The sequence below is a fragment of the Alosa alosa genome, chromosome 5 (genome assembly GCF_017589495.1).
Source record: "Alosa alosa isolate M-15738 ecotype Scorff River chromosome 5, AALO_Geno_1.1, whole genome shotgun sequence".
Lineage (NCBI taxonomy): Eukaryota > Metazoa > Chordata > Actinopteri > Clupeiformes > Clupeidae > Alosa > Alosa alosa.
In genome coordinates, this window is record NC_063193.1 from 18,207,696 (window position 1) to 18,232,985 (window position 25,290).

General features: G+C 43.7%; 1 protein-coding gene across 3 annotated transcripts in view; it reads left to right on the forward strand.

The window, feature by feature from the left end:
* The first annotated feature begins 859 nt into the window (after positions 1-859).
* The window catches only part of setbp1 (SET binding protein 1), a 47,716-nt gene continuing 23,285 nt past the window's right edge, over positions 860-25,290 (forward strand). For 2 of the 3 annotated variants that reach the window (XM_048243336.1, XM_048243338.1), the window contains exons 1-2: positions 3,642-4,305; positions 10,821-11,494. In XM_048243336.1, coding sequence (XP_048099293.1) covers positions 11,000-11,494 — 495 coding nt within the window. In that variant the 5' untranslated portion in view covers positions 3,642-4,305; positions 10,821-10,999. Of the gene's footprint in view, positions 1,099-3,641; positions 4,306-10,820; positions 11,495-25,290 lie in introns of those variants that run through there. The other variant, XM_048243337.1, reaches the window with a different exon arrangement.

The following is a 25,290-nucleotide window of genomic DNA, read 5'->3' on the forward strand; positions in this document are numbered from 1 at the left end:
CACTTTTTTAAGTTGGCTATACTTCTTCAGGAGCAGTGAGCTTCTTAAGGGTGGTATCTTATTGTGGTTCACATTGGCAATCATTTCTGCATGTGTGGTATTTTGAATTTAGCCAAATGGGTAGGCAAGACGGCAACATATTTATCACAGAGAGCCAGAACTTCAGATGAGTATACGTTTTGAGCTCAACAACACACTGACAGATAAAAAAGAATTAGGTGTCATTAGCTGAACAGTATTGTACTGAACTTCTTTTTAAAAATGTGCAGTTTTGCAAATGTAGCTATTCTCTCCTCGTATCCGCACATGCACGGGTAACTGTGTTCCACTTCATGGGTACTACTCACTGACCATACTGTATGTTACATTTTTCACTCTCCTGGAACACTGGATGATTCATCTCTCAACCCGGTTTTGACAGTGAGGAGGTGCAGCTGATGATGAGTGATGAGTAAGACTGTGAATACAGAAATATAAAAAAAAATGACACGTCAATCTGCCACTGTACACAGCCTAGAAAGGTAAGAGAATTATTCAAGATCCTTCTTCCCACGTTGTGGGCTAGACCCAGAAGAGATCAACCAGATCTTCAACACAATGAGCTATTCTAGTTACTTTAATGAAACTAAGTGGGATGCATTTGCATATCAGTGATCAACACAACCATTAGGATTGGATTTAGTATTTGCCTTAGTTTTAGATTAAAAAAAAGATATGTTGCAACAGAGCTTTCATTCATTAACATGCACCAGCAAATACAAAAGGAGGGAGCAGACAACTAAACGCCATGCACTTAAAGTCTCAAATCTGGGTTATGCACCTTGCTCAGGGGCTTTTTTTTCTGAAGGCCCCGGGGCTATCATTTATCTCATCAAAAAGAACCAAGATCCAAAAAAAGGGCTTTAGTTAAAGAGAGCTTTCATTATAATCCCTGGTTATTTCGCTTCGGTACTTCCTTTTCCATTTACTTGCATCATTAGTAATAAGCCTAATACTTGTTGTCTTGTTTTGTTCATTCCTGCCAGATGTTGTGGAGAGGACATCAGACATTACATTGTGGCCTTGATATAACTAGGATGGTACAAAACTTTCTAAAGGGTAAGTAATTTGTAAGTAATGTGGGGGGCAGCCATGGCCTACTGGTTAGCGCTTCGGACTTGTAACCGGTGGGTTGCCGGTTTGAACCCCGACCAGTAGGCACAGCTGAAGTGCCCTTGAGTAAGGCACCTAACCCCTCACTGCTCCCCGAGCGCCGCTGTTGTTGCAGGCAGCTCACTGCGCCGGGATTAGTGTGTGCTTCACCTCACTGTGTGCTGAGTGTGTTTCACTAATTCACGGATTGGGATAAATGCAGAGACCAAATTTCCCTCACAGGATCAAAAGAGTAAATATACTTATACTTATTTCATATGAGTGCTACAAGAACACATACAAAATGTAATTGTGAATGAAACAATTATTGCAATGACAACTTCTTTCATATTGCTTTTTCATGGTTTGGATTGGCAGAAATGTTCTATGTCAAATGCTTTGTTAAAATACTTCAGATCAGGATACTTATTTAGTGTGAATTATTTTAACTCCATCAACAAAATATCCATAGCACAAGGCACAAGTTTTACACTTTGAGTCGATCATCACGTGGTTGCACTGTTATTACAATTACAATTCAATCTAAAGTTATAAAAGTGTTATACACAGCTTGACCAGACAGATGTCATTGAGGCCAATTTGAGAACAGTTGTCAAGAAGTGCATAATCTCAAGTTCACACCTGTCAGTATGACTTTGGTTTACAACTCAGTTCTTAGCATGCAAAGATGCCTATTGCCTATTGTTGAGATCAACACATATTGAACACACTACAGTATATAGGTCCAATGTATCCAATAAGGCCGACAGATTTTGGCTTAATTTCACCAGAACGTAAGTGCATAATGCCATATGTTTTACTATTACTATCCTTTCAAGCTCTCTATTAGACCCTTTCATCAATAAAAACAAAAACAATGCTTGAACGTTCTATTTGGGCCCCAATCTACTTCCTCTACATTAAGATAACATATGGAATGTTAAAAAGGAAGTCTTGTGGGGCCAACTATGATGCTGATAATGGAACTCTCTTGAAAGGGTCCATAGCCACGGAGGCAGAAATGTCTTCCCGTATGGCAGATAACCAACTTGTTCTTTTATGAAGATGAACTTTTGAACCATCCGTTTTGAATGAGTCTAAACACTATGCTCTCACGTCAGTGATATCCAAGCCATCCCTCAGTTTGGCAAATGCCTTCTTTGTCCCGGCTATCCAACAACAAAGACTGTAAAGCGCAGCAACATGGCTGATCCTCTAACAAAGGTTAGTCTATCGGCCTTGAAGGCACAATGAGCTGCCAACTCGATCCAGTACACATCACTAAGATAAGATGTGATGATCAAGATTGCAGCATGGACCAGAGCTGGCCCAAGTCTGTCATGTCTCTATAGATACCACTCTCTCTCTGGTCAGCAGCAGTGAACATTCTCAGTCCTGAAAAACCTGCTTGTGTGTCTGAGATATGTTATCGCACAGTTCTTGGCAACCTCTCCTAATGCTGGTCAAGTGGCACCTCGCCAACAGTGTGAACAATGAGCTAAGCTTTCATAAAATGTTATGTCCATGCAGTGTTTTGAAAATATTGTCAAAGAAACATCTCTGGCATGAAAGCAGGTGAAAGGAACTGGTAACAGGCCCAATCTCAATGTTGTAGTTGTCACATCTAGAGCTAGGAATTTGTTGTCAGTTCCATGTGGCAAAAACTTCATTGGCTCTATGCTATGAGCCTTTTCAACAACTGAGAAAAAGAGTGAATCTCCTCCAGGGCCACAGACACAGACGTCCAGTATCAAGCAGAGTCAAACCGGACTCATTCATCCATTTTTTCAAAACAAAATGTGAAAGTAAATGTCAAAGTAAATATATAAGAGTAGGCCCTATAAGTGCAATGTTTGTCATGTTATCATGATTAACTTATTCCTATATGCCATAATGTCTAATCTGTATTGGTAACTGCTATGGTCTATTAGATGTGTCTTGATACATGCTCTAGTTCCACTGCTCTAGTTCCACTAGGGGGAGATAAACCATGCGAGCTCATACTGTTTAATTAAAATTCAATTCACGTATGGTAAACCTAACACACTGATGAAAATATCAACGCAAATGCAGAGGCATTGCCTATGAAGAAATGAAATACCTTTATTTCTCCTCGCAAAGGCGTTAGGCCTACCCAAAAACACCAATGTAATGACCTGCCCAATTAAATGCCTATTCAGAATAGCCTATACTTTGAAACAACTACACTGTTATTGCTGCTGTAATATTACATTGTGGTGTATATATATATATATATATATATATATATATAGGCCTAATTAAAAACTGTAGAGTCTAAGCCTATGAGTTGTATCAATTATATTTGGCCACAAGTAATCTCGGTCTCTATGATGTATTACAATAATTAATTGTCATGATGAAATAGCCTAATAGGGTACAGAAACACTCGTTATAAGTGGTCCTCTGTCCAAGGAGAATTTGAAGTTGTGTAGGCTTTGCATGGTGCGCCTCCACTGACAGGTAGAGGCGACATTGAGCACAGTGCCTGTGCTTGAAGCAGCGTCCAGTGCATGTTACTGTGAGATCATTATCAAAAACTGCTGCGGGACTGGCAAGAGAAGGAGTGTAAAGGACTTAAGAGAAAACATCCCGAACTCTGACTGACCAAAACGAGGAAAGAAGCTACTTAGAGAAATCACTTTTACAACATCTTTACGTCTATTGACGATTCGGAAGCGTCACGGTGGGACTTTGGATACTAAAGGATACTAACACCGTTTCTCTCCGGGTTTGTTTTCACTGCAGTGAAGCAGTTTCATCCACCCCCAAGTCTATGATTTGAGAGGGAAGCTATGCAGGTCCCTGACCAGCAACACGGCAGGGCTTTTTGCACCCTGGCTTGATAAATTGCATAGTTCATCAGTGAGTGATTGCGCATTTCGTTCAACGCAGTGGACCTTGGAACGTTTAATTTCCGCTAACTTGTCGATTTGATCATTTGACCGTTTCTAAATTTTGTCTATTTTGAGCACTCAGTTGACGCCATTTTACTGTTTTAACGCCGTTTTGAAGCCGCGTCCAGTTTGACAGATTGCATAAGGCTATGTCATTTTAAGTGGAAATGATATAATAGCTTCCTGACTGGATGGATTTAAAATGATACATTGAAACTACCAACCGAACGCCTTGCTTGAACACAACGATCGGACATGGGTAAGTTTTCTCCCCATATATATGCTCTTGGATTCAAGATTCACGAGCGGTAGGCTACTGTATTCTTGTAACAAGCGATTCATTAGGCAAATCGCCTAAGTGTATTGCATCTTTAGTGACATGAAATGTATTCATAATAAGATGTGACTGACCTGTGCCGTAATGGAAAAACTGTAGGCTACTCCACAAAAATCTGTTACAAACTGGAAACGGCTCATTAAATCAGTTTGATGTAGCCTAACAGGGTTTTGCAAAGCAAAGTGAAAAATCAGTGCATCTGCTATGCCCATGATCTTCGGTGAATAGTTATGTTAAAAATTGCATGCAAAAGAAGGGCTCAATTTGCGAGTAGCTTAATTGCCCATGTGAAGAGGTAGCAGCATTTTTAGGCTAACGTGCATTTCTTCATAGTGTTTTCAGAGAGGTCTAATGCTTTGCTTTCTATTTAGGAGCTATTAGATTTTCTCATGTATTTTCAAATGTTTCCATAGAGTTTGGTCGACCAAATAAGGTTCCTACTCAGTTTCCCGCTATTTTAATTAACCAAGCATGCTGATATAGCCTAAGAGCATGATGTGTGCGCAGGCCGGTATTCACTTATGGCAAAATAATGTATTTAGTCTACTTGCAACCGAGACCAGCGAATATTGACTGGATATATTGGTTAGAATAAGTGATATCTTCACTTAGCATAAGCTATTTCATATAGTTCCCTGTTCCATGGTGCTGTCAAACAGTGTAGTTCTGATGTTTCTGCAGCCTATAGGTAGGCCTACATGCTGCTATTATCATTGCCCGTCAGGTAGCCTACTCAAGCATGACTTGTCATGTGGTAACCCTGAAAGGTCTTGTAGCATTGCTGGGGATGCTGATAAATGGCATGGGATGGTTTTAGTTGGTAAGTCTGATCCTCTGAGATATAACTTCTAACTGAATACTAAAGTTTACATTTGATGAGAACTTTGTCCTGTGTGTAGTCATCCAGAGAAGAAGTTGTGTCAGGAAGCTGGTTACCATGCACATTGTGGCAGGCGTGCTGGAGAGGAAGCGGTGTTTCTGAAGGTGTTATCTCAGTTGGGACCACCACAATGGCAGGTGACGGTGACCTTCAAGGCACAAATGAAACACCCAGTTTCTTTTTGACACAAACCATTCCGCTCGTTCTCAGCCACTAACATATAAGCATCACAACTCAATAACTTACTGCAGAGAAGGGGTAGGCTGTGACTGTGAGAAGAAGAAAAAAAAATCTGCCTTGCGTGGAGTCACTCAGTGTCAGTTTGAGTAGGCTACGCCACAAACAACTGTCTGGGGGCTCAGCGTGTCCTGCAACGACTCAGATGAACTGGTGAGGTTTTTGCAAATGCCTTTATGAATGACAGAGCTTGTAAATAGCTTGCAAGAATTGGCCATTTAGTGGTCAAGTTACCAGCTCCTCCCTCCATTTGACTCAGACTAATCGGATATGTCTATTATAGGGCATTTAAAAGCCAGCATCAGTGTTGCTCTTCTTGAAACTGCAACATCAGAATTATGTAAATTTCAGGTATAGCTCCCTTAGGACATATTTCTGTGTATAGTAGCCACAAAAGTCAGTCAAAAGCTTAGTTGAGCAGTGGAGATCATACACAGAGATTAAACCAGAGGATGTTAACTCTTAAACCCCATTGTCATAGCCAAACCTAACATGGTAGTCCTCATGTTGGGATTGCAATACCCTCTGAACCGGAGGTTAAACCATAGACAATTTGTTCACAGTTGTATTTGTGACCCCTTCACACAATATGTCCATTGAAGTTAAATGGGCATGTGCCCATCCATCCAGACTTAATATAAAGTTTTTTCACTTTTTAAGTCTTTGAATATGACAAATTAATTGCTGCCCACTCCAATGGTGTCCACCCAAAGCTGGCACCCTTGCCTCCTCTCAAGTGCCAGTGCACCACTTGCCTTGTGTTGAAGAACTATCTATCACATCTCTACTACTTCAGAGGGTTTTCCTCCTAGCTCTACAGTAACATCCAAGTCACTCTCTGCCAAGTTCGTTTGTTTATGTGTTTTTTCGCTTGCTGCTTGCATTCATGCGAAAAGTCATATTGGAGCAACACAGTTTTTTATGTGAGTTTTCACATGGGTGTTGTGTGTTAATGAGCAGACCTTAAGAGGATTTGCTAATTGGCTATTTTTTAAAATTGGCAGAACATGGGAGAAATGTCTTAAACATACACCTCATATAAAATAATTCATTGTCGGGCGCAGTACAAAAAGGAAGGAAAACTTGGAACTTTACATAGCAATTAGCACAAAAAAGTTGGCGATTTGTTTTCACAAAGAACTTCTCATTAGCACAGGCTTGGTCTTTGCTTTATTTCACAAACACAGCTCATTCCTCTCAGACTCTAAAAAGGGTTGGGCCCAATAGTTTTTGAGCGGTTGTCGACAATTGTTTTTTTTTTTTTGGACCTGGACATGGCTAGTTTCAGTGGACGTCAGCCAAACCATGACAGGAGACGAGGGAAAGCGAAGCGATATCCAAGGACAAATCTAATTGTTGGCAGCCATTTCTAGCTGGAGATCTAAACAAGAACACCTTTTGGCAGTGTATGGTTGGAGGAAGGCAACCTCTTCCTTTCTTTCATTCTTTCCTTCTTTCTTTCAAGTTGTATTTCTTTCATCCTGTCTTTGTGTCTGTCTTTTTCTTCTTCAAGTTCAGTATATTGGTTTTACATTACACCATAAGTGTAGGATGTTATTCGTAATTCTAGGAAAGCAAAAAAAGCACATCGAAAGCTTGATGTAATTCATTGGAGGTCAATAGGAAGACAATTGTTTTGGAGAATTAGTTAGCCACATCAGTAAGTACAGTTCAGTGGAAAACATGTTAATAAAACTGGATTATATTACTTTATTTGCAGTCTTATAAGTCCATGCAGTTAGAGCAAATGGCGTCAGACAAATATCACAAAAGTGAGACTGACTCTGCTTTATTCCATTTCTTATTTTTTTTCTGGTTGTGTAGCCACTGTACCCAGCTTGAAATAGCATTTTTGGATATCATGGCTCCACAATTGTCCACATAGCTTCTGAGGTCAGGCTTGAGCAAATGTGGCCAAAGTGATGAATTGACTTGCTCGTGGAGGACTTCCAAGCATTTGTGTCTCTCCTACCAGAGAGCTGTCAAGCCTGCCACTCCAGAGGAGCCGATTACTGGTGCAAGGGGACAAAATCACTTCCCCCTCTACCCAGGGGGTGTGATGTGACTGCATCAAGCTCATTATTCTGGCCGTAGCCTTGTTGTCGAAAGTTCTCGTGTGAATGGTTTTGAATGCGCCTGTTGGCCTTTATCCGACAAGCATTACTGTGCTTTCAGTGTGGGCGTTTTTTTCTCTCTCTTCTGAAGAGATGAATTATATGTAACGAGACAACCACAAATTAAACTATGCTGGGCATTGGAAAACAGATTTCCATTGAGCCCTTTTCTCTGTTGCCTTCTATAAACAGAATATTAACTTACATGATAGTGTTGTCATGGTATGCTCATTTTTGTGGCATAGCCTACAAATAAGTTATAATGAGCTACATGAACTGAATAGGATTTCAAAAATGTTAACATATAACGTGTTATAATCAATTATAGTGAATGAATACACTATATAATGTACTTAAACTCACAAAAATACATACATTATGCAACTACATATGCATATACATAGTCAACATTACAGTTATGGAATGTTACTATGTAATGCAGTGCTGTATTACACATTATACCCTACATTAAGTTACACATAAATCCATGGCAGTTTGTTATATTGTGCCAGACTGTGCTGTGATATGCTGGGTGGTGTTGCTCTCCTAAATCTCTCGGTGTCTGCTGGCAGCCGGTGAATGTGTGACTGTTTGGCTGAGCTATTTGTGAGTCGACCTGAGGCCTCTCGCTTCATGGCCTTAAAAGGGCTCCATGACAGCAAAAAATCCTTTTGCACGTGCTGTGTGTGTGATGCTCTTGCCCCAGATAAAGTGTTTGCTGCCAGCCAAGGCACCCAAATGCCTTTGTTTACCACCCCAAAAAAGACGATACTCTACGTAGGTGAAAACCACATTTAAGAGGCTGGCTGGCGATAGTTCTACAGTTGCCAATTGCCTCTGAAACAGAAAGAAAGAAAGAAAGAAAGAAAGAAAGAGAGAGACACCAAGAGGGGATCTAACCACATGCCAGCAACAGCAATACCATTTACAGTAAGCAGGCTGACTGATTGAGCGACACCAGGGAGGGGAGTCGTCTCTGGGAGCTCTCAGTCAATACACATCAATGCTGACATAACATGGCTGGCACCCGCCAGCCAGTAAGGAGGTTCCCCTTTCATGAAAGGAAACTGTTGCAACTCATGGAGGCCCCTGGACATTCTTCCCAACTGTTTTCTTTTTCCTGGAGTTGTGTGTGTATGTGTGTGTTTTTAACCTCTCAAGGGTCCTGCTTATTATTATTGCAAAGTTGTTATGGGCATAAAAGAGAATTCTAAAGGAGCATTAGATTTGATAGGGTGTCTCGGTAGAGATAGACACGTCTTTTTAAAAATGCCCAGCCTGAATCCAGGTTTGCGCTGTGAAAGACTGCGATGGCATTCATTATTTATGGCTGGTTTTACTGTGCTGGCGATCAAAGGAAATACCTCGCTTCATGTTGGACAGACCTTTTTAATCAATCCATTTTGTTATCTTATCGCCGTTTACTGTGCTGATAATGTCATGTACCAGACACTGAGAATGTCCCTCTGCATGCGTGCCAGCAATGAACTTGTTAAGTGATCATTTTATGAGTAGGTAGCAAAAGACTCAGTGTTGAAGTGTTTGGCATAGATGAGGAGGTCTGCAGAGCATTCCCTAAAGTGTTGTGGAATGATGTTTATTTTTGTTGTGATGCATTAGGCCTATTTAACGGTGAAATATCAGTGGTCTGTGATGAGATCACTGAGGAATTGCAGGACTTTAAAGGATTTTTTCAAGCTTGAATCCCTGCTAATGGACGTTTCAAATCACCAGCTGGGAAGAATTCTCGGTAGTTTTACTGAACTGGTCTCTCTCGGAGTGGTGAAAGTGAGGATGTTTGCTTATTAGATGATTATACCCAATGACATCCTGAACACTAATGAAGCTGTACCACATCCTCCCTTTTCAAATTCCCCTTGTCCTTTGGCCTGATCTTTGACACATTTGAATGGTAGTTCACATTGGAACGTGTCTGTGTTAGTTGTAAGGTACACTGCTGCGAAAATATTGGTGTTGGATTTAGTCATACGTATCTAGAACAGAGCGCACTAGAAGAAAATAGTAATACTTGCGGACCCAAGTCCGCCTCTCGATTTCCAGATCTCCACTAAGCTTTATTTAGACAAACCCTCTGGCATTCTTTATCAAAACCATATGAACTAATGCGCAAAAGCCCTCAGCACACAATGTACCACATAAAATTCACCGCAGATTGGCCCAGCCGAGGTTTAAAAAATTGACTCGTCAGTTTTCAGCTGAATACTCAGATGGTGTCCATGTGAGATTTGAAGTCAGTGGCCAACAAGCAACAACAAGCATGCACGGGCGTAAACTATCTCCCCCATCATCTACCACTCGGTTAGAGGCCTGTTCATGCATGTGCGCTACACTCTCTTTGACGCACACTATCACAACATTTCATCGTAACACGGAGTGTGTACAACCAGGGTTCGATGACCTTAAAGTGTAAAAAATGGAGACTGTACATTTTCATTGAGGGCTGCAGATTTCCCTCTCTCTGGTCTCTGGAAAAAGAAAGGGAGAGAGAGAGGCTGGCAGAGGGAGAGAGAGAGAGAGAGAGAGAGAAACCCCATAGTGCTCAGTCCTGTCTCTTGATGCAGAACAGTTCACTCTGGAAGTGTTGCCATCCAGTGTAATTGGGCTTTTCCACAAGAGTAGCAGCAGACCAGGTTGCAGGTCTGCATGCTGTCTGGGAAGAGTCGCCTCTGACAGGGGCCGCTTGTTTTCACATGTTCGCACCATGAGCGTGATTACTCCTCTCACCATTAGAGTCTGAATTAACGAGGAATTGGGAGTCCACGTAGTGTGTGGTAGGAGGACTGTGATGTGGCAGCCTGTGGTGGGCTTTAATACTTCAATTGAGAGCGTCCAGATAGTGCATAAAAAGACATGCATGGCAGTCTGTTTTTGTCTGCCAGTGATTTTAAGCTTTAAACTTCAAGCATGGCAGTGTAATAAATGTCCCACTGTAATGAAAAGAATTGTGCCCAAAGAAGAACAAAAAAACAAGGATTACGTGTCTGAGGGGCGCAGAATAACTGATGTTCACTGTTATTGTGTGCTGTACTAATTGCTAAGCCATTTATTTTTCTCAGTGAGGCTCTTTGGTTTTGGATGCCATGGGAGTTTGACTGTGTGCAGTGTAGACTTCTCTGCCCATTCTGACATGACAGCGGGGAGGTTCTTATTTGTGTTTTGTTTGTGTTTTTCTCTCCCCTATGCAGTTTCATCTTGGAAAATCTGTATCCTTGTGAGATTCATCAGATTCAGAGAGCAATAACACCCAACGGACTCCGCCATCGCCACTATCGGAGAGGGTAGCCAGAGTAAGCAGGTGGGGCACCTGTTTTCCTGAGTTCGCTCCTGGTGTCCGATTCCCAAAAACACACGTTGGGGGTCAGCAATGGAGCAGAGGGAACTGTCCCGGGCATCCCGACCAAAAGCAGGCAGTGAGGCCGAGTTCTTCCCGTCCGGGAGCACCATCAACCGGGCGACCCTGGCAGAGCTCACCGGCGGCAGCAGCCTGCTTCCCAGCCAGGCGAAGGGGCTCCTGCTGCCCGGGGAGCGAGGGGCAGCAGAGCACGAGGAGGACGAGGACCTGGGGTTGGGCCGGGACGTGGATGCCAGCTCGAACGCTGACAGTGAGAAGTGGACACAGCCAGACGGCATGGAGGAGCAGGAGTTCTCCATCAAAGAGGCCAGCTTCTCCGAGGGCAGCCTCAAGCTGAAGATCCAGACCACCAAGCGCGCCAAGAAGCCCCCCAAGAACCTGGAGAACTATATCTGCCCGCCGGAGATCCGCATCACCATCAAGCAGCCAGGGGAACACAAGACAGCCAAGCACGGAAAGAGCAGCAAGGCAGCCAAGGAGGAAGACAAAGTACCCCCAAAAAAGAAGGTAAGGACTTTTCCATTTACTCGTTGAGAAACACTTGACAAGCCGCAATGGGCATCAAAGCGATTCAGCTGTCAACCGCACAAGACGATTCATCTTGACTAGCTTGGAGATGTAGATGAAGATGTAGAGTAGCGTTACAGTGTTCTTGTCAATAAATCCTTCACTCAGCCCATGAAATATGCAGTTGGTGGTCAGATGGCATTTGAGTTTTGCTCTCTCTGACAGCTTGCTAGAAATACACCAGACAGGGCTTGGGAGTGCTGACACTAATTGAAAAAATGGATAGGGCGAGATAGCTAATCTACAGTGTAGACAGATTCAGTCTATAGATATGTGGCCTTTTTGTGTTTGATAAACAATTACATACGAGCGAAGAAAAGAAACATTCCTTATTCCCTATGCAGTTTTCCTGATCTGTATCTCCCCCCATTGTTTCTAAGGCTTCATCATGACTAAAGTGTTTTTTTTTTCTTGTGAAGAAGGGGAAAAAAAGTCTAAATTTGATTTGGAGTGGTGCCAAGCTGATAGAAATTCTGGGCGATGGCTGTTTTTGCTCCAGCTGTTCCCGCCATTCTGTGCAGCGGGTTGTGTGAAGCAGTCTTTTTCTGCCATTAACCTTCTGTGGCACTCAGCACCATAAATGAATAGGCACGCGCTCACTGAATCCTTGGTTTCCTCGAGATGGCAGCTTTTTGACTTTCAGTGTAATTATCTTGGTGAATGGTTTTTTTTCTACTGTAAGCATGATTAAAAATCAAAGATATAAATGAGAAATCAGAGAGGCATTAAGCTGGATCTGTCTCTCAAGGCAAAAAAAGAAAATGTTGCTTTCAAAAATTTTTTTAATGTGCTGTGGCATCATCTGATCTTTCCTCTGTGTGTTGGTTGGCCAGTACATTCATGCCTTATTTAAGGTTCAGGTCTAGCATAGTTGGTTTACCATAATACGTTCTGGAACATACAGATTGTGTCTTTCCCATGAGATATATATAATAAAAAAAAACTAATTGCATTCACCCTGTTTCAATTTGTTCACTAAAAACTCACTTTAGGGAGCATATTTAGAGTATAAAGAAGTCAGCATACTCTTAATCGTATTTTTCCAAAACAGAGATGTTGTGCATTTCTCATTTTATGTTCTGGCAAAAAGGAGATGGCAAGAAAAAGTATAGAAGCTTTTGGAAGAGAATGAAAGGAAAGCTTCTGATCCCACAGCCTGACCCTATAATTTAACATAATTAGGGAGAGTATGCTTGCTTACTGAATCGGAGGGAAGCTGCCAGTCTCAGCATCTTTTAGCAAGAGCAAAAGAGCTTAAATTGATTCATTTCACCCTTGTAACATTCAGGAATTTTGTTGTTTGTCTCCTTGGAATACAAATCACCATATAACATGGACCCATCAAAGGACATATCTTATGAGATGAGTTCATGTTTGTAATTTTGCTCCAACAGAGTACATTGTTGTTCCCAAGTGTTGATGGCAAGGATACATTTCGAAATTATAGTTAATCTAGAGCCTAGCCCACTACTTGTCTACACAGACTGTTAAACTATTAATTAAGGTAAGCCTGTAGTATTTGCAACTTATTATATGTCACTTTGGAAAAGAGTGTCTGCTAAATCAATGAATGTAAATATAACATTAGTTTAGTAATAAACTGTGTTTTAAATTGAGGTGTTTTAAGAGTGTGCGACAAGACAAAATGTAAATAAAAGTCAGAGATCCTTGTATTTCCTTCTGTAGAAATCATTTTCATGTCATGCCTTATGCAGTGGACTGGCTTGGAGTAATCTTCTGCATGAGGAATGGGGGTAGGGAGTGAAGAGAGAGAGAGAGAGAGAGAGAGAGAGAGAGAGAGAGATAGAAAGAAAAGACAGTGGGAGGGAACAAGGGACAGAGAGGGAGAAAGGCGGGAAGTCTGAAGTGCAGCTGTCTCTTTTTGGCATCTCCAAATTGCCCCAAAGACAGAAGGTCAGAAAGGGCATTAGCAGAGAGAGAGGAGGTGGCCTCCCAGCAGCCCGGCAGAGGGGTGGCCCTATCTGCGCCCAACAGCAGCAGCCACCCCCAAGACTGGAGAAATGTCAAGCCCCCTCCTGATTTCACACACACACACACACACACACACACACACGCACACACACATACACACACACACACACACACTCCTTTTCCCTCTTTAATTCTCCTCTCTCTCTCACCACACACACACACACACACACACACACACACACACACACACACACACATACACACACACAGATACAGACACAGATGCACATACACACAGCAGCACATGTGTAACACAGTTAAGCACACTGTAATGTGAAATGTTGATGCTTTCACATCACAGCATGTACAATAGCAATTGCTCATTAGCTTCACCAAAGAGAGAGAGAGGGGGAGCGAGAGAGAGAAAAAGAGAGAGAGAGAGAGGCGACACAGCTCAGTAGATTAGATGGAAGTGAGGCTCATTCCGCCTCAGTCAGAGGGGCTTAGTGGCGAAGCCCGCCACCTCTCCTGTGCACTCAGTTACTAGATGGGCGGGGTCAGAGGTCGGCCTGTAATTGAAACCGGTCAGGGCTCGCCGAGAAAAGGGCTTACATCAACTGGCCGGACTGTGACAGCTGGTGTCTGGGCTCCCCATTTGTGGTAACAGCCCCCTTTTTCTCCCTCCTCCACCTCCTCCTCCACCTCCTCCTCCACCTCCTCCTTCTCCCAAGTAATGAAATCACATCTTAGCCAAGGCACTTAAAAACAATAAAAACGGCATGAGGCACTCCGATGTATTAGCTTGATCTCTTTACATCACTTACAAATGTCCTCACCGCTCTTGTCAGTAGTTACACTCACGCTGCAAATTAGTTTGCGGTTAGCAGTCCTTGGGGGAATAAGTCGATGAATGTGATGTGGTGGAAATGTTGTCGACACAGTCGTGCCCCGTAGCTGTGGTCTGAAATAGATGCTGGCAAATTATTCCTTTTTTCTCTCTCTCTCTCCCTCTCTCTCTCTTTTCTGTTGCAAGAGAACTCAGAGATTGGATCTGTATTCCTGTGGTTTAAATAATGCACAGCTTGGGGCACGCTGTTTTTTTTCTTTTTTCATTTCCATGACATTTGTATTCAACAGCCTTGACAATGGATAGCTCCGAGCATGTTTTTTTGCCTGTCTTCCAAGAATAATTATCAATTTTGTATTATTAAGCAAAGATCTGCAGGAGGATTATCATAATTTGGTGAATTGCTGAATTTTAGCCTTCATCATTGAGTCTCATCCGTGTATTCATTAAAATTTGATGCCAGCTTGTGAGAAGAGGAAACGCATGTCCTTAGCATACAGAGTGCTATTCCCCCAGTGACACGCATAGGTGTAAGTGCATTGTGATGACTGAGGTAGATGGAGAGGCGAATCAATACGTGAAGCTGCACTTTGAACAGCTGATGTCAAAGATCCTTGGCCCTGATGCGCCAGTGTTTGACGAAGGCGCCCCCAATGCCAGTCAGCTCCACTGGAGCGCACACCTACACATACACATACAGTACACACATACACATGTATACACATGCACACACACACACACACACACACACACACACACACACACACACACACACACTACACACTACACACATGCTCACTGGTGCAGATTTGTCAAGGGATGGGCTTGCCAGCTCTGGCTCAGTACTCCTGAGGCATCCAACACACACACACACACACACACACACACACACACACACACACACAGGATCTATTTCCATCTCTTGCCTCTGCCGTCACCTAACAGGCCTATCATTTTTTCCCTGGCCAGCGGTGGTGGAGGTGGTGGTGATGGTGTAGGTGGTTTAGTTGCAGCTCCTGGGCTGAAGGCACTGGAGAGGAACAGGTTAAATAAATGAGAGACTTGTGTTTGGGTTAAATGCTGCTTTTGTGCCATAATGATCGGGGAGTCTGGCATGGAGCAGATGGGCTACCTCCATGTCTCATTGTGTCTGGGTCTCTCTTTTTTCATTTTGGCTGAACTAATATGCCAGATGGTGGCAGAGAGGAAAGGCCAACAAGTGAGGCTCGGCATATGGGGAGCCTGTTTAAAACGGGACCCCGCTGTGCTGGGGGATGGGCAAGGGATAGGATGATACAATAGCAGGTAATTAAGAAAAGGACTTGACTTCACCGGTGAGCCTTTGTCTACGAGTGCAATATTTGCTGAAAACCTGCCATTTCCTATCTCAAAAAAAAATACATTTCAGGTTACAAATCAGTTTGATTTTTATGTGTGGTGGGTAACATGCTTACAAGGTGCAAGGCTTGAAATGGGCTTATTGAAGTACTGCACCTGTGATTCCTTTTCTGATTGATTCATCGGAAACGTTACTGTCGTCTCTTTCAGGGTGCCCTCTGCCAGCGCACGGTGTATTTGAATTTCAAACAGGGCAAAATTATACGGACATGTGCGCAGTGGATTTTTTTTTTGCCATGTTATTTTCTTTATAGGCAGCTACCACTTCTCAATTTCACGTTTGAATTTATTCTTTTGAAGAATTCATGCTCATGCCAGGGTGCATATTGATTTGGTTTCAGTCCAACTCAAGCCTGGAGTAGTTCTCTGCCTTTGCCAGCACATATTGAATGAAAAGGAAGTCGAATGCAGGTGTAGCAGTTTGGATTACACATTGCATTAGTTACATTGAGTTTCATTTGTACGTGCTCCAGATACTTTTTCAACTAGCAATGGGTTTTTTTCTTTGTGTGTTAGGTTGATGAGTCAACAACACTGAGGAGAACCAGACCACTGTGTATAATGGCCTGATTGGTGTGAGTGAGTAACTAGACGTGGACTGTTTACCACAGGGCTGGCTGGGGGGGAGGGGTTTTCAAAGGGACAAGCATGTGTGTGTTGTTTCGTGCTGAACCCAAGGTTAAGCCTGCTGTGGTGATCACCCACACACTGTTCTGAACTGACTCTCTCTCTCTTGCACTGACTCTTACTCTCTCTCTCTCTCTCTCACTCACTCTCTCTCGCTCGCTCTCTGTCTGTCTGTCTCCTGAGAATTCATATGTTTGAGTGACTCTCGTCCCTCAGGGGGTTCTTCCCCTCTGTGCTCATTTTCTACCCCTCATTCTAGTCAATCCTCCCCAACCAGCCACCCCAAAAGGCTGCTTGTCATTTCAACCACTCCAACAAATGTTCCTACAGTCCAAACTGACTCTAATGACATCTGCACATTATATATATTTATTTTAAAAATGTGTGCTGTTCTTTCTCCTTTTTTTCTCCTGCTGTTTTTTTCTCTCTCTTTTGGCTGCTCAATGAAGCCATCAGTGGCAGTAATTAATGCCAGAGAAATGCAGAGACGGCCCCTCTCCATTGAGCATTGTAAGGTGTCTAATAGGCATGCTATATTTTTCTCCTTTATATTGAGCGTCTGCCGCTGACGGCTGTCTGGGATTGTTTATTTCTCGAACATGTTCATCTATTTAATGCGGTGGAGGTGCCAGATCTCGGCGTAAATCCATTTAAGGACCTGCGCAGGGTGATAAGGGCCTGGGGGGTGAGAGGCGGCCTTGAAGTGTGTCCAATCCCACGCCCACCCACCTCACCCCATCCCCCCAGGTTGGACTTTTGATGTCCTAACGGCATCGGGCCGACAGTTATCTGTCACTCCCACAACCCGTCTTTCATATCGGGGGGCCCCTGGAAGCCATCTTTAATGTCCGGGCGTAATCCCTCAGGAGCATGTATAGTGTATTCACCAGAAAATTAACCCTGACATGGTTGCCAAGATGATAGGTGACTTCCGCAACCTCTTCGCTAGGAATATTTATAACGGGCTATTTGTCAGCTGAGGACGGCGGTTGGGTGACCGGTAGGAAACTCTGGAGGGTTGAAGGGGTCAAAGAGAGTAACCCTACTGCCCGGCTCTTGGGCCTGAGGATGGAATACTGAGGTGTCTGTTGAGGTCATTTACAAAGCACAGCTATGTCAATATTGGGCTACACCAAATCCTGCCAACATTGATTTTTTTTCTCAGACAATGTTAAATTCTAGGAACAGGAAGGGCTTGCTGTAAATTCACAGGCATGGATTTGTAAGTGGAGTGTGGAGTGTGCTCCGTAGATAACTTTTTTCAGAGAATATGGAATATCCATTAATTGAGGTCCCTCCCCAAAGTGGAGCCCCTTTTTTCCCTACCCAGATCAGCATTTTTTCCAGCATGTGCAGGGTCCCAAATGAAGCCATCTACATTTGGTCTGGTCAAATGAAGCCATCTACGTTTGGTCTGGCCGGCTACAAGCTGTGACTGCCTTTGTTTTGTGAGCCACTGAGCTGGAAGGGGTGTGTGTGTTTTCTCTTTCTGGGAGGTGTGTGTATGTGGGTGTGTGTGTAGTGTGTGTGTGTGTGTGGGGGTGCACAAGGGATTTCAGAGAGTTGGGGGTATGTGTGTAGAGGTTACGTCTGTGATTTAGTACCACCGAAACACCAGCTGTCCCTCTGTGTCCGTCTCCATGTATCCCAGCCACCAACCCCCCGGTAGGCCAGGCAAAGTGCCACTGCCTCTGATTCTCACCGAGGGAGAGGCACCACACTTCACAAGGTGATGGCTGCCACTAGCCCCCAATTACCCAGTTCATTTGATCTCTCTGTTTTATTCGATTCATGTAACCCACCCGGGAGTTTAAGGTGAAAACAGTAATTTTTCCATCCCAGATATCTCTCTTGTCTTCTATGTTTATGTCAATATACAAGTAGGACACATTGCCAGAGGGCTTGAAGTAGGAGTTAAACATCACCAAAAGGTGTTTGGCTACCGGAATGCTATTTGTATCTTCTGCTCACAGCCTCTTTTCTGTCATGAGTTAATTGCGGATCCATGTTTTGACCCTCTGTGAACTACAATGCTGCTGGTAAGAACTGCACTATGGGGGTTGTGTGTCTGTGTGAGTGGGTGTGTCTGTCCATGTGTGTGTGGGGGGGTGCAAGACAGGGTCAGAGTTTAGACAACTGGAATCCCCTCCCCTGATGAGATCTCTTTGGAGGAGGTTTGCTGTTGTTTTTAGCTCACGGCTGTTTATATATTCTCATTAGTGAATGAAGTATCGTTTGCCGTGTGGCAGGAACCAATGTCATGCAGTCATATCTATTAGTGTATTTACAATCCCATATTAATACATGGGGAAATATTTTAGCCATCATGATAACAACATTGAGCTGTGTCACTGCTACTAATGCAAGAATGTTAGACATGATTCTATTTACAGTCAGTGTGCAGTATCGCTCAGAGATCCTAGAGCCAGTTTATTCACAGCATTTTGCTTCATCTATGTTTTTGTTTTTTTTATTAACGCAAAAGATGCCCAGTTGAATTCTCATATTGGACCCAGGACAATGCAGCTAGAGATTTTCAAAACCTCAAGAACCATGGTTTTCCAGAATGTTCTAGTAATTTTTCCTGCACCCCATAAATCAAGCTCTTATCTTTTATTGGTCACAGAACCAGGTTGTTAAGTTCAGTGGCCATTCTTCATATGATGGCTGTGTGAATGGTAACCTGCCCACGTTGCTGAGAAAGAGGACAGATTTCTTTGTGCCTCGTTGCTGCTCTTCATATGGTGGTAACATGGAAAGGTCAGAGTGGTGAGGCTTCATCATGACCCTTGATGGGAAACGGTAGTTGTGGCTGTCCCATGAGAGATGTCCAGAGAACTAGGGGGATGTGGTATTTGCATGTGATCATGTTCCATGCTTCCATTGGAAAACCACAGACACGGGAAAGCTGCCTGTCCTGGGTAAGTGTTCCCAATCCCTGATATATGACAGTATTTAGAGTGGTCGTCAGAGAAAAATATAAAATGACCTCATGAATTTATCTTTTAATTAATAGGAGCCAGAACTGGGCACTTCCCTGTCTTGCTTTTATGGACCCTTTCAAGAGAGTTCCATTATCAGCATCATAGTTGGCCCCACAAGACTTCCTTTTTAACATTCCATATGTTATCTTAATGCAGAGGAAGTAGATTGGGGCCCAAATAGAACGTTCAAGCATTGTTTTTGTTTACCTTGTTGAAAGGGTCTATAGCGCTGCACTGCTTAAATCCTGGGTGAGATCGGCAGAGGCAGTGAGCCTGTGGTCAATAGTGCACTTCAGACCCTGAGAGCCGCCCTGTAACATAAATGTCCTGCCTGCTCCTTTGTGTCCCTGGCAACTTAAGTCCCTCCTCATCTGTCCAGATCCCGTCTTGAACCCTGTAATCTCTCGATGTCAGACAGCTTATCAGCCTTTCCAAATTGGACTTTGCTCCGGGGACCTTTGGCTGAGTGGCGCGTGGAGCGGCTATTACACTGGAGTTGGGAATAGTGGGATTAGAATCCGCTCAAAGCCAGGGAAGCAAGAGAGAGAGAGAGTGAGAGAGAGAGAGTGAGAGAGAGAGAGAGAGAGGTGAAAAAATCCCACCCATGACAGCCAAATGGAGTGTAAAAGCTACCAGAGTAGCCAGTGTTGGTCAGCCGCCAACATTTCTTCGAGGGTACTGTGAAAGATCATGTGACATGTCATCAAAAAGAAGCGAGCGGCGCTCCTGTGGAATGGTGGCCGCTTGGTGACAGTTCACCGAGGAATTCCTGCCTCAGATGTCCGAAGCATTCCCATCCCTGCTCTGTCACCAGAGCTTACAGCTGAGCTACAACTGTGTACATACCTCTTGGCTCAGCACGTTCGACCTCAAGATAGAATATGAAAAACAAAACCACCCCCGGCATCCCAGGTCCTATCACAAATGTGACCTTCAGTTGCTAATGGCAAGCTGTCATGGTAGCTACCATGGTAATCACCATCTAACTTACAGTTTGTAGGGGCAGGAGTAACACAAGATGGCTTCATAGCAACCGTGAAGTGTCTGAGGGCTGCCATGTTTTAAAACTATTGCTATGTGCCAACCAGTTTCATCCAAAGCAGAAGGTATATATTATATCATTATGCTAGTAATCAAGTTGGCAAACCCTGCATGTTGGTGTACTGTACATCACACTTTGCGCTAAAAGAAAGTTGTGGTATCTTTATAAATAGGATTTCCTCACATTAAGCTGAGAAAACCGAGTGGACCATTAGGAAGGGGCTGTGCAGAGTGCACCAGACAATCTCTATTGAGACATTGTCTACTTTCTCCCCGGCTTGGAGTAGATGATGGTGTTTTTCTCTCTCGTTGTTGCTGCTGCAGTCCCTTTAATTGATTCCCTAGTAAACCGCTAACCTCGGCAGGTTGTGTAACTGTTCTTCCTGCCTGCGGTGGTGCCTGGAGGGTTTGGGCTATTAGTAACCACACTCTCCCCTCAGAGGGGGTTCAGGGTTGGTGCAGGCAGGGAGGCCAGCGATTGGAGAGAGTTTGTAACGTCCCTGGTGGTTAGCTCTATTCATGTCACTGAAACCTCATCTCTCATCTAATTGGCTCTCGTAACAAACAACACAAAATGGCTTGTGTTTTCCCCCGAAATGTAGTTATTTAGTTGTATAGTAAAGGTATGTGTAGAGTTAAGGTATGTATGACATGTTCTTTTTTTATTATTTTCACCTTTTTGCCTTGGACCCTTATTTCCAGGATGAATGTTGTTTTGTGCTAATGTTGTTGTTGGTACTAGACACACCTCTCGTTGCCAGCCAACTGGGAGCTTGGCCGGGCTGGTGAGTTCTGTTCGCTTGTTTTGTTTGTAACGAAGGCACCCAACAATCCGTGGGACACATTGGAAATATAATGAATAAATGAGTGGCCATGGTTTCGGCTGGATATCTGGTCTCACCAGGTCGATGGTGGTGCCACGGGGGCCATGTGGCATATTGACTTTCACTAGATCTCACTTCAAGCGCAATTGAGTTTGTCAGTGAAATGTGATCTGCGCCATCAGCTGTCTGCCGGAGATGGTCCTGTCACTGCCGCCGAGATGTCAGTGGCCCCAGATACCTTTCCACTAAAGCTTCTTCTCCCTGAATGCCCATTGAAAAGCCAGTAATTAATTGTGGCGGACACAAAGGATCGCACGACAGCGAGTCCAGTTCTGGGACGACCTGTTTGGAGTTCTGTTACTGAAATGAAAAGTGTAGGTCAAACGAGGTAGCCGGGTTTAAATAGAAGCAGAGCCAGTGCCCAGCGGGAACTTTATTCTTTGTTTATAATCTCTTGACATTTTGTTCTGCTCAAGACCAAGACGATCATCTCGGGCATTCGTTCCCCAGAATTAATATCTAAGCAACCTCAGTCGGAGAGAAAAGCATACGTTTTTTTTAGGGTAAATAATTGCCGCGTTATTTGCGGTGAACAGACTGCTGGACTTTTAATTTATGAGTATTCTTGAAAAATCAGTGACACAAGTGTTCCTACAGTTAACATTATCTTTAATCGGACCGCACCATTGCACACAATACATCCAAGTTGTACATTCTTAAGGAATGAGTCATTTTAGTCCAGAGGCCTGGAAGGGAAAACGGCCCTAAATTGAAACTGGGATGGAGAAAGCGGGTGGGGGCTGTGTTTGTGTAGAACATTGTGTTGGGCTGATACTCAGGGTAACTTTGCAGAGTATTCAGTGACATTCTAATTGTAAGGATAAAAGAGGCACCAGTGGACCAGTGCTACACCCCCAAAGCTCTCACAGTGCCATGAAAGAGCTCTTTATTTTCACTGCCTGTCCTCTCCAAATAAGGGTTGTAAGGCCTGAAGGCCCCATTTTCACAATAATCACACTCTGCATTGAAGACGCTCCGGTCTCTAAGTAGGCTACTTGTTGGTTGCTTTGTGTGAATGCTTGCAATCCTTTGCGTTATACAAAATTAACAGAAGTTTCTTCATGCATTCTACTCTTGGATGATGTTATTATTTTGTAAGTAAGTCCAAGTGAGAGTAAGTCCAAGTCCCCCACCCACCCCTGAGTGGGGGACTACAGTCTAACATGTGGAGATTGAGGGTCACGGGAGGTTTGATGTAGCTGAGGTACAGTAAATAGTCCCATACAGTGTGGTCGGGGCAGCAAACAGCTGTGCCTCTGGCCAGGCTCCCACTGCTCCTGCCTTGTGGGAGCGCAAGATGGACCGTTACCCAGGGAGGTTTTTTTGCAAGGGAATGGTTCACTCTGTCCTTGCAAATCCCCCCGAATCTCTGGCGGGATTAGGGACACTAAACCCTTTTCCCTTCTCCTCTTTTCACTGCACTGCACACTGTGTCTCAGACTCTGTGGAATGCTACTTTACCATGACCTTTCACCTACACAGCCGTGAATTCTGGGAGGGGGGCAGGGTAAGAATCGGGGGCTGGATTGTAACGGTGGAGACGGTGGAGAGGCGAGGGGGAGGTGGACGCTTGTATGGGTGGCGGGGGGGGCTGGTCGATGGGCTGGTTGGCAGTCATTTGTAGTCATGTGCTCAGGTGAAAACAAATACTGTTTCATTCAAACCCAGAAATAGAGCCGTGAGCTTTTCCTAAGCTTGCTGCCGCTGTAGTATTGATGTGTGTGGCCATTTCGATCATTCTTGAACCAGAGAGGACTTTTGTGACTTTAACCATAGCTACTTACTGTGGGGATGTTTTGACATACAGTGTCAACAACCCAATGTGTTTTTGGATGCTCTCTGTTCCTCCTTTTTTTCCTGGGTGGTATGTGGACAGATACGTCGAGATGACAAATGATGGAGCGAAGGTGATCCTGGTGTAGAACAAAACTTTTAATGAACTGAATCCAACCATATCAGCCCTCTCTCAGGGACTGCGGGTTTTAAGTGACCAACGGCTCAGCTTCAGTATACACCAGAGACATGTAGGCAGAAAAATGTTTTTATGTGCAGAGAAGTAGAGCATGTTAGGTACTAGTAAATGTGGTTAAAGGGAAAATTGTATCTAGTCATTTGATTTCGTCGTCTCTGGTCTCTCTGAGGCTCTAGCAAGGTCAGATGCTTTCGGCTGTCGTTCCTGATCCCATGGAAAGATTCTAGTGAGATCCGACATGGACATATAGGCTATGAGTCATCGCTTGAAAGTGCTTGGGCAGTGACAAAGCAGAGCCAGTATTGATCCCCCAGCATGTGAAGGTGAAGAGGTCTCCATCTTGGTTTTGGTTGCCCTGCACTGTCATTATTCGCGTTAACGCTGAAGAGTCCTCAGACTCCTGGTTAACATGGGGCCCTTCTGTCAAGGGTTATGGCAGGTTAACGCCTTCATATTTAAGCCATGATATAAGCGGTGATTGGTTTTATATTGAGTGTGTTGTTGCTCCCTCTTGATCGTTCGACAGCCTTGCGTAGGCGGATGCTGCTCAGGTGCTTCTGTACAGCTCAGCCCTTTTTAGGGCGAGATCGATATCAAGTGAAAAAACAGCTGCCTGGGAGCCAAGTGTCCCCCCCCCACACACACACACTACCACCACTACCCCCCTCACACAAAGGAGCCATTGTTCAGTCACTCATGGATTGGAGTTCTGCAATCCTTTTTTATTGGTTTAAGCTATTGTGCCCCAGTTCTTCTCTTTCGTCCTGTTTTGCTTGGACGGAGCAGCCATCAAAATGTTGTCTTGCTGTGATATTGAGGACGTCATTATACCAGAGATGGTGTGTGCCGCATTGCACCCCACTGAGTTTGGATTGGTTATTGGTGTTAGTGGTATTCAGCCTGCATTGGCTTCTGTGTCAGATTGCAGATTCTATTCTGGAATCTCCCTTGTCATGTTCTAGGGCCTAGGCCATTTGCCTTTAAACGTGTTAGTCATGTCTTCCTCTATTCATTCCATATGGTCTCATCCAAGTCTATCCAAGACAGAGGTTTCTTGATTGTATAAGAAATGGAATTTGCCTGCCCTATTTGTTTATCTCAATGAACATCACTGTAAGGCGATATTCCCTTTAGTGTTTGTGACTTGGGCATTGCACAACACGAGGTGCATAACACCTTGAGAAGCTTAATGGAGCTCTGTTAGGTATACCATGGCAACACGGAGTGCCCTTGCCTAAAATAGCATGAGATCTAAACACATTGTTTTGGATTAATTTGATTAACCTTTTGTTCTGTACTATTTATGTGTGTTATGGTACTTTTAGGTTTAGATTATACCAATGTTGCCAAAGTCTCCACTGTCAAAGGGAAGAATTTCACCTCGTATAGTTACTTTGTGATAGTCTATTCTGCAGTATAGTAAAGTATAAAGACCCAATTTGCAGTTTTTGTGTCTCCCGACCTTGGAAAGCAAGCCAGTGTCGTACCAGACGGCCTGTATGCTTGAGTGGTCTGCAGTGAGTTACTAATATTGACTCATCATGCATCATGAGCCAAATATAAAGTGGAGGTACAGTAACAAGACACAAGTGGTCCCTGGTACAGGTTGTGCTGGAGCCTTTGGTCCTGTGGTCTATTCAAGTGAGTGGTTTTATAAACCAAAGGTCTGAAATGTGCTCACGGCATCCAGGCCAGATGTTTTTTTAGAACCATTTGAATGTCTTGAAACAACGTATGGCAAAACAGTTCTGTTTCTCCAAACAGTGGAATGTCAGAAGTACTGGAAGAATGTACTGGTCTCCATCACATGACCTTATCTTGTGGACTAAAGCTACTCACTAAGCTACCATGCACCGACTACACAGGGAGAAATATGCATTAGATTAATGGCATAGGCAGAATAGTGAAATAAACATCACTATCACAGTCTCAGGATTCTTGCATTGATGTTAGGGAATACTAAGAATGAGGCACGCTTAATACTATTATGCATGGACTATTATATGTACTCTTTTCAGTTAAAGTAAAGTTAGTTTCAGTAAAGACTTTGA